The 10,198-nt window shown below is 45.9% G+C and overlaps 1 protein-coding gene across 2 annotated transcripts; it reads left to right on the top strand.

Moving 5' to 3' along the window:
* Positions 1-643: 643 nt before the first annotated feature.
* Positions 644-3,689, top strand: LOC127335006 (uncharacterized). Of its 2 annotated transcripts, none has more exons than XM_051361584.1 (3): positions 644-1,031; positions 2,462-2,538; positions 3,313-3,689. In XM_051361584.1, exons 1-2 carry the CDS (start codon positions 668-670, stop codon positions 2,533-2,535), a joined length of 438 nt encoding a protein of 145 aa, XP_051217544.1. In that variant the 5' UTR covers positions 644-667; the 3' UTR covers positions 2,536-2,538; positions 3,313-3,689. The 2 variants fall into 2 exon arrangements, with proteins under 2 accessions (XP_051217544.1, XP_051217543.1); XM_051361583.1 differs by having other exon boundaries at positions 2,462-2,558.
* Positions 3,690-10,198: the final 6,509 nt, after the last annotated feature.

Raw genomic sequence — 10,198 nt, 5'->3', positions numbered from 1 at the left:
GGGTGGCGTGTGACGCGCGCCCACGTGCATCATCCTACCCGTGCAAAGCTAACTGCATCCTGCATACATTGATCAGTAGCCTAGCACTCTAGCTTAGCAAGGATTTGTCGTACCCTGTTAATCCCCGTGTTTTCACCCAAAACACGTGTGGTAATACACTTCAATCCCCGCCTGCCGAACGAGCCCTAAGGAGGTCGTCGAGGAGGAGTACGTGCGCTTCGTGTGCAACCCGGTTACGGGCCAGCTGCTCCGCCTCCCGGTCCCGGACTTCCTTAAGAACGGGGAGAGTATCTTGATGCCACAAACGGGCCTCCTCACCCAAGCCGACGGCGGGCACGGGCCGCCTAACAGGTACGCCGCCGTCGACCTCATCCATTGCCCTGGCGAGCGGCACCTCCTGCTGTGCCGCTTCTCGTCGGAGACAGGGGAGTGGAACACCGCGGGGCAGCCGTCCCCGCTGCCGCCCGGGCGCGAGATGCGCACGAAACAGCACGAGGTGCTCGCCTTCGCAGGCCGCCTGTGGTGGGTGGACGTCAGCTGGGGCGCCGTCTCCGTCGACCCGTTCGGACCCGACTCGCCCCAGCTCGGCCACATCAACCTCCCTCCAGAGAGCATGATTCCTCACAAGTCCGACAAGGACGTCTCCGACCTCATCAAGTACAGGCGAATGGGGGTCAGCGACGGCTGGCTGCGCTACGTGGAGGTCTCCGAACAGGCGCCGTTCCAGATCAGCTACTTCACGCTCGACGGCAAGCAGAGGGGCCGCTGGACGCTGGAGCACCAGGTGTCGCTGGGCATTGCTGCTGCAAACCAGAGGCCTTTGATTGCCGCCATCGACCCGCTCAACGCCGGCTTGCTCTACCTCAACATCGGCGGCGTGGCTGTTGTTTGCCTCGACATGCGCTCCAACAAGGTCATGGCTCGCTACTCCGTGTCCACCTGTGGCATTCCGCAGTGCTACTGTGATTCAAATGTCTTCCTGCCATGTGTGCTCCCGTCGTTTCTCGGATCAACACAGATTCCATTTCCAGGTGATCACAATCACACATTACTCTTAATTTCCGTACCTGTTAATAATTACTTTGCTCTTTATATATACATGTTACTTGGATATCGTGTTGTTTGTGTTGTTGAGAATCTCTTAAAAAAAATGCACATGCTTCTTCAAACACTTTTTGGGAACTGCCTGTTGGCTTTCTAACAGAGTTGGAAATAAAGCTATGAAACCAATATTGGAGGTAGTATGGGTGCTTTAGCTTGTCTGCAGAATTTTTTTAAGATTTTGTTTGTTGTGATGTTACTACATTTTAGTTTGGAGTTAGAAGAATGATATATGGTCAGCACTGGCGCGTATTGTCAGTTATGATATTATGCATAATTTCTGATAACAGAGTATGAAAATAGAGTTCATGGTATATTACTATATTATTGCAAAACATGTGGCAACTTTTAAGTGATAAATCAGAGGGTTCAGGCCAATGGTTTTGGCATGAATAACTGAAGGAAAAGTGAATATTGTCTGCTCCAAAGTAGCAGCAGCCTCTTCTGGTGACTTGTGGGGGAGTGGGAACATTCCTACTAGAGTTATCTGTTGGCTTTGAATTTAGAATCAGACTGGATGTTCTACATTTTATTCCATCTATGAATTAATGAATATATTTGGATTTGACGGTATCTCAAGGATGTTCTGTATTCACTTAATTACCACTCATCTTTCTTAGTTTCTTTATTGAAAAAAAAATCTTTGTTTGTTTATTTGACTGGCTACTCAAGTACTGTCTTCATAATGCCTTTATTCCTCTGATAATCAGTCTTGTTCACTTGCTGTCTAGCCCCATTCAGTATGCATTGTACAGATATACTATAATGTGCTATATGCCAGTATTGTGGCTGTTGTTCAAGTTCCTGTGAGGCTGTACCTTGGTCAATAGATGACTGATTCCAAGTGATCAAATCAGCACATGATGTCTAGGACATAAATACCGTGTAGTTAAGACCCTGAATTTTCTTTATGTGTTGTCCGAATCTCGTGCTGAATTCCTGGTAACCTGCTCTATGGATTGTAACTTCATAGCTCAGTTTTTGTTAGAAAATGGAAGAAATTTACATCCCTTAGCCTCTGCACCAATGATTCACGACACAGCCAATGTTTATACATTGTTTGCGCTAATACCGATATTAGAACAAAAGCAAAATCATATTTAACTGATGCCCTGAAGCAGCGCTGATTTTAATAGGATGACGCCACCCATGTCTAGTAAATAACTCCTGGACGATATAGCTACCTAAAAAAGCACGTTCTGCTACTCTGGTCATTTTGGTATGACCAAATAGACCAGCATATTACAGCTCAACTATGATACAGAGTTGCATGTGTAGGCTCGCAGTTATAAATTGTTATGTTTCATTATGGTTGCTGTCGTTGAAATTCTTGTATTTGACCAAAGGAACTTCTTTTCAGGCATGAAGGATGCCCCAAAACAGAAAACTTTAGCAGATGTTCTGGTTCGTTCAGACAGATGCCAGAAGAAATGAAAGGTATCAAATTGCCAGCCAATGTAATCTCTCGGCTTAAGCTTCTTTATTGACCCATTCTTACTATATCTCATGCATTCACATGTTTAGGATGTCACATTCTTCTTGCATATTTCTCTAACTAAACACATACAGTTTGCCTTGGAGAAAAAAATGCGGTTTATATTTTGCCAATGACTACTATGTATTGCTCAATATATCTGCATCCTACTTTCTTGAGTTCCAGTTGCTGGTTTAGTGGAATGAGTAATTTTTTTTTGCACTCAGCACATTTCACATTCACGATCCCAGATGCTGTCGTTTGTTAGATCAAATATCAATTTCATTTTTCTGTCTTATAGCAACAATTTTTGTATTGATGGAAATCCATTAGTAATTGGTGTTTGTTTATGCATGGAATTTTCATCCAGGTGTATTAGTGCTTGTTAACTCAGGAACGATTAACTCTAAAACTACAAATTATCAACGCGTTGTGCAGTGTTTAAGAGTCTGACACAGGGCTGGCACTGCATCATTATGGCTATCTTGTTTCTGTTGCTATTTCCACTAGTCAAGACTGAAGTTCAAGCTTCTTACTTAGAAATAAACATGTTGTCCATTTCGAAAAAAATAAACATGTTGTTCATGCACCAAGTAACACTGTAGTAGTGTTTGTTATTTATTGGAATTATTTTTATCTTTATGTATCACTCCTTTCATGTGAACTTATCTAATTCTCTTCAAATGTTTAATGAAACTTCCTTAAAATGTTTGCTTACTTTTCTTATTTATTTTCAGGTTTCTAGCAACTAACAGTAGCAGATGCAGGTGCTTTAATGATTTAGGAAGCTGATGGTGGTAGTTTGCTGAACTCTCGTTTTGGAGGAAATTCTGGACCAGTTTGGTTGTCTAAAGAGTTTGGTCACTTTTTGGGATAAACTTGAGAAATTTGTCTACGTTGTAGTTTGCTGACAAACTATCTCCTTCTGGGAAACGATGGGAAAAGTCCCGGGCTTCCGTTTCAAGCTGGACCATTCCATACTCATTAAATCAGAATGTAATATGACCACTGCACAATGCTATCTTCACTTGCAAAGACAGTGCTCTCACCTTTTCACAGGAAAATGCTGATGCAACTAAATGCTTGATTCTGCTATGAAAGATATTCTTCAGTATTGATGGTTGTTGTATTCTCGAAAAAAGTATTGACGGTTGTTTCAGTTCTTCAGTATCCACTTCGAACGAAAACAACCACCACGCTTAGTTATAGTAAACCTATTACGTGCCACTCTTTCTATTGTTATTGTTATTGTTATGTGAAAGGATATAAAGAATCAGTCGTAGCCCCTTCTGAATTTACCCGCTTAACGCTGAGTGTTGAAGCTTGCAGATTGCTGCTGGAGCAGCCTGCACTTGTGGAGTGGTCATCGGTCTGAACGGTTCTGTCCTTGTAAGTGTTCTGACATTTTGACAGTTTTCTTCAGTTCGTTCATCGGTGTGTTTGTCACAAACTCAGCCTTATTCTAGGGCAGGTATCAAAACTACTTGAGTCATGTAAACAGTTACATTATGTTTTCTAAGAAAGACAGCCATATCTCTGACCTGTATATGTCAGATTTAATTGGTTATATTTTATATAAAAGCCTCAATAAACCCAAACATATCATCCAATTCCAGGCCTTCCAAATTACCATGCCAGACAGGTTTTCCACCGGGCATAGCAAATGTTTTCATTACATATGGATATAAAGAGTTGACGAAACACCGTAATAGGACTCTCATAGACTTGCCAGGAAATCTCAAATTTGGAATCGGCTTTTCTTTTGCTTATAGTGTATTACGGCATCTCCAACGCGGCGATGCGACCGCGCGGAGCGAAAATGGTCTGTACCCCATTACAGCGGCCCAACGCGTAATGTCTGACCCATCCGCCGAGACGCAAATGCGACACGTTTGCGTCTGCGCGGTCATCCGCACGCTTCTCGCATGGGCCCTCCTAGCAGTGGTACAGATGCTCGTCTTCAGCGTGGTATAACTTACGGGCGACGTGCTGCTGCTTTTTTAGAACCGCGTTAATGGCGCACCTCGTCTTTCGCGCGCATGCGCTGGTGGGCGGTGTCACAGTGACAGGACATTGAAGGCGAGATGGCGTCCGAGCCTTTTAAAGGTCCGCTGGCGACGCCCATTTTCTCGACCACGTCATTGCTAGACTCCGCCGTATCCACCCGACCGACGCCATGTGGAAGATAATGGGGAAGAAATCTTGGCCGTTCCGCAAAACCAAAAACGACCACGAGGCTAGCGAGTCGTGATCCGGCAAGAAGTAGCGGGTCGGGTGGTACGTCTGCATCGAGTTCGTGCTCCGCCTCTGGGAGGAAAACCCGCTAGTGCCATGGCCGGATGCTAGCCTGCCTGGAGGAGGCCGGTACCTCAACTCCAGGCGCGTGCCAGTCCCTCCCGTGACACGCGAGGGCCGAGAGCGCCGTGACGAGGTGCACCACCGTCGAGCCATCTTGCCAGCAGATCTCCGAGAAGATCCGGCGTACGCGCTCAACTCCTACAACCGGATCTCGTTCGGGACGTGGGAGTTCGACACGCGCCGCCGAGCGGGATACCTCGGCGACCTCGACTATTTCGACCGTGAGATCGCCGCGAAAGAAGACGCGAACAACGACGACGACGAGGACGCCGCCGCCGCCGCCGAGGCCGAGTGCGAGACCTTGTCGGGTGGCCATGTCCAAGGCGGAGACAATGACCACAACGACGGCGGGCCAGCGTGGGATCCGGAGACCCAGCCGCCGGACATTAGCGAGTAGGAGGCCATTGCCATGGCACTGGCCAATAGCGAGCTCGCTATGTGGGACGGGCTCGCCATCCACCTTCGCGAGTCGGTGCTCGCGCATGGGAGTCCGGCGACTCCTCCGGCCACGCCGACGCGTTCCAATGACCGCGCGCCAACTCCTGCTCCTTCAACGATCTGGGATCCATGGCCACCTTCACCACAGCCTCCTGCGCCGCCGACGGCTGGCTGCAGTTGCCGCAAGCTCCATTCCTCCTCCACCGCCGACGTACTAGCTTCCATAGCGGACGTTGGAGTTCATTGACTTGTCAACGACGATGAGCAGTAGCCCATAGCTAGGTTTAGCAGGCCTTTCTCACCATTTTGAAGTCTTTTTATGTATTTTTATTAATGTAAATTATGGATTTATCAATGGAAAAAAATCATGTGTTTGCCCGCTGGAGACACCATAGACGCAAACGGACAAGCGATCGACTATTCGATCCAATGCAAACGGACGTGAAACGTCCGAAATGCGTCATCCCGCTGAAGATGCCCTTAGTGTCACACTACACCAGACTGAGCCAAGCATAAGCGTGTCGAATCAGAGCGGCCGCCTGCATATCCATCGCATCAAATCCTGGGGAATGTATATGCGGCACTTTTGCGTATCTACTACTCCCCATTTCAAAATAATCGATGTCCTTGGTTTTCCCTAAGTTAACCTACTTTAAATTTGGCCAAATTTTTCGAAAATATATCAACATCTACAACACTAATTTGAATTTATTAGATTCATCATACACTAAATTTTTGTACTATATGGATTTGAGGCCGCACAATTTGACACATTTCTTTAGAAATTCAGTCAAACTTAGTCAAGTTTGACTTATAACAAAACTAGAATTTCAGTGAATTCAGAACGTAGCAAGCATGTACTAAGAGAAGTAATTCGAGCCGAATTAAGTTTCTATCATAATATTGGCAAACAAGGTACCTAATCGATCGGTTCATCAATCATCTTACAGTATTTGATAAACCTACAACACTACCGACACTTTCAGAGCCTAGAATAATAAAATAGCATCCAGAGGACACTTTCAGGTTGGATTTCTTGGTGCGCATTTACAAAATTAAGCGGCCCACACCACCCCATATGATAAACAAAATGAAGGAAGCAACGACGAACAGCTGAGCGTTCGTACCGCATTTCCAAAACAGATGAAATCTGACGGGCCCGTCGACTCCACCTTTCTGCTTCTGCGTGTTGGCTCACCATTCAACACATTTTCTCCGACGACCCATCACCATTTTTCTGTTGATAGCATCCTTGCTCACACAGTTACACGCGCTAAACTACCGAGGTAAAAATGGAATGCAGATAGGATCCTTTTCTATGTCGTCATGGAATGATGGGATGTTCTCAAATCTGCATATATCGTTCAAGTATAAAGAATAAATCGATTAAACATGGCAGTGGTGGATAGTGCTCCTACTAGTTAGATTTTCTGTTTTTTCGTGTTGCACCAACCGTACTGTACTCCAATCATCTGTTGTCCCTCTTAATTCCGGTCTACGCAGCTGATGAGCTCAAGCCGTATACAGTTATACACAATGTGTGCTGAATGTTTATAGAAAATACAGATGAAGAAACATTTCTTTCTAAATTGTGAATGACACCATTGCCTGCTCAATTATGGCCGGTTGTTTATTCTTTCCTTTTCTTTTGAAGCAACATTGCTACTATGTACAACAGGTCAACAGCAGAGCTTTGTTTTCTGCAGAGAAATAAACGGGTGAACTCTGATACATTCTACAAAAAGGGAACATATTCGTACCCAAAAAATGGAATAAGTTGTGGTCGTACAAAAAGAAGGGTGAATGCACATGGTCCTCTTCTGGAATTCCTTACCTTTTCCATTTGAGCAGCTTTTCATTTTATTTTCTTCTCCCTTTTTGTTTCACCAACCGTGAGCATGGTCTGTCCTGACAAACGTGTTTGAACCACTACTAACTGCCTGTACGTGTGTCAAGAGCATGGTGTACAGACAAGCATGAAGCATCTGAGCATGAACCGAAAAGAGAGTGTCGACGGCAATACTTTTTTGTCAAATCAGCCTTTACTTTGGAGTACATTATGGTTAGGGTATGCGTTAATGTTCTATCTTCGAACTTCACCTGCACTGTACGCTACAAGTGTACTTAATTTGTATAAATGTGACTTCTTAGCTGATTACATACGTTTGGCTAGCTCACACTCCATACCATTCTCATGCAAGTCCTAACTGCCATTATTAATGTTCAAACAATAAGTGACCAAACACAACGATTACCACTTGATATACTCTTGAATTACCCTGCATTGTGGGTTTAGTCAAAGTAAAAAAAAAAACTTGGACTGACTATATGAGAGAAAATATCAACATCTACAATGTAAATAAATATTATTCGAATTATTATAACCTTTCTCGTATTATAAAATATTTAGTGTTATAGAAGTTGATATTTCTATCGATATGATTGGTCAAACTTTATGATGTTTGACTTTAACCAAACCCAAAATGCAGGGTAAATTGTTGGCAGAGGGAGTATAAGGTTTGCATAATTCAGAGAATATGGTTCACCTCTAGCAACAGTTATGAGCTCTCTGAACATCGACACATTACACGCACCGGTAGATTTTTCTATCGGACAGTGGTATGTGAAGTCTTTTTCTGGCGAAAGTAAACCGAGTGCAATTCTCCGTGGTTCTTTGAAAGATTTTACCTCCGTTTCGAAATATAAGCTTTTTTAGAGAGCTAACCAATGCTTATATCGTAAAACGGAGGCAGTGCTTACTAAATGAACAGCCTTGACTCTACTAAAATTGACTATCAAGCACCAAAAGATACACTCATACACAGATTCCTACTGACATGTTCATACTGTGATTTCTTTTCTTTTCATTTGAAATACTACTAGTACTATTTACAATTTCAAAAGTGCAGCATTTACCAACCAGGAGAGCAAGCATTTCAAGATGAGAATAATTGAATTTTATGTCTTCTTTCTCTATTCCCAGTTCACTTCATTAAGAACTCTGCACATGCAGAGCAAATCACCAAACATACACCGCATCCCTGGACCTCCACACCTCTTTATATACCACGCGCGAACTCGAGAGCGGCTGAGAAAAACAAAAACCACAAGGCAACGATCCAGCTGAGCACTGCCTGCACCAACCAAGAAAGCTAAGCCAAATCGAGAGGAAGAATTAATGGGGGAGGCGCCGCCGTGCAGCGTTGTGCCGCGCCGGGCCGCCGCGCATTTCCGCCTGCCGCGCCGCAAGGTCCACGTCGTTCGGCTCGGGAACGGCGACGCCGGCGTACGGCGGGCGGGTTGCGCCCGCGGCCTCCGGGGCCGGATCAAGTTCCGGTGGCTCAGCAGCGCGATGTGGCGCCTTGCCGGGATTTGCGTGGCGGTGCTGTCGGGGCCGCCCAGGGTTTCCGACGCCCCGCCGTCGTGGACGGGCGTGGAGCCGTGCTTCGCGGCGCCGTTCGTGCCGGCCGTGCTGGTGCCGCGCGCGGGACAAGACTGCTAGCTGCTTACGGTGCTGCCTTGCGATCGCTAATGTACATATCACTACCGCCCAATTGAGCAGTAAATTAGTATGTAACCATTTTTTACCGCTACACAGGCGGTTTGTTGATGTCTGAAACTCTGAAGATTGCATGCTTGCATTCGCTGCTGTTTCTCTGGATTTCCTTTACTTATCTCGTTAGTTTTTGACAATGCTTTTGCTTCCAAAGCGGAAGGGAGTTTGGTGATGTGTGTGCTCTGTGCTGTGCTATTTCAATTCCAAATTCAATCGTGTAGAAGCTAGAAATCCTTTTTTTTGGATTCAGAAAAAAGGAACAAATTAACAAAAGAAACAGAAAACAAAGTTTCAGTTAGTACAATCTTTCCATGCTGATCTCAACGCGCAGGACGGGGCCACACTTAGTAACACGCCGCCACTCAACTCTCTACGACCAACCTGACATAGCTCACGAGCAACATCGTTGCAACTTCTGTCAGTCTTCACTACGGAAACTTGGTGATCATGGTGCTTTTTCAGAGTCTTCACTATACTGCTAGTTTACTTGTGATCCGGACTCTCGGGTACCGTTTGTACTGCCGATTGATTATCACTCCGTCATTCCATGATTTATTTGCTTGGTTGCCGGCGTACATACATTCGAGTTTTCTCCATGCTCCCAGATGGCGGAGACTAGAAGCAAAACTTGCACAAGTTTCGTGGTCGTAAACTGCAAGCAAAAGCGCTGGGCAGACCTGCAGAAATTCGTTGTTCCGGCGTACGGCACGCGACCAGAGACCGGGTGATCCGCGATTGACGCCGGAGTCCGCTCTGTACATTCTGCGCCTGCGTGTGTCGCAGTCAGGCCAGCCGATGAACTCGGAATTCAATCATCCGCACTGGTGGAAAAACAGGCTTCGGGTGAGCCCCATAAGTCGCGATGCTGCAGGATCCGCGACAAATGGTACCTTTAGTCGCGGTTCGGGAGGAGAACCGCGACCAAAGGCCTGGGCCCAGGGCGCTCGGTGGCCAGCCGGTGCACGTGGGGGGTCTTTAGTCGCGGTTGGCCAGGCCAACCGCGACTAAAGGTGCCCGAAGGCCTTTAGTCGCGGTTGGCCAGGCCAACCGGGACTAAAGCCCCTCCCCTATATATACCCATCCAGCAGCCAACACTTAGCCATTTGGTGCCATTCTCTTCACAAGCTCACAAGTGGGTGTTAGGTTTGCTTTTGGTTCCTCTTATGCACATAAGGTGTTTGATGAAATGCCCCAAGAGCATGAAACAAACATGATATGAAGTGTTGGAGCCACACTTGAGCTTTCTCATTTATTTTTTCCTCCTCGATCGC

Source organism: Lolium perenne, chromosome 2 (assembly GCF_019359855.2).
Source record: "Lolium perenne isolate Kyuss_39 chromosome 2, Kyuss_2.0, whole genome shotgun sequence".
In the NCBI taxonomy this organism is placed as follows: domain Eukaryota; kingdom Viridiplantae; phylum Streptophyta; class Magnoliopsida; order Poales; family Poaceae; genus Lolium; species Lolium perenne.
This window is presented reverse-complemented; position numbering and strand designations above follow the sequence as displayed.

Coding starts and splice junctions, on each gene's coding strand:
- LOC127335006 (XM_051361584.1), top strand. CDS start 668: ATGGGGGTCAGCGACGGCTGGCTGCGCTACGTGGAGGTCTCCGAACAG. Junction 1,032..2,461: donor AACACAGATTCCATTTCCAG/GTGATCACAATC, acceptor ACTTCTTTTCAG/GCATGAAGGATGCCCCAAAA.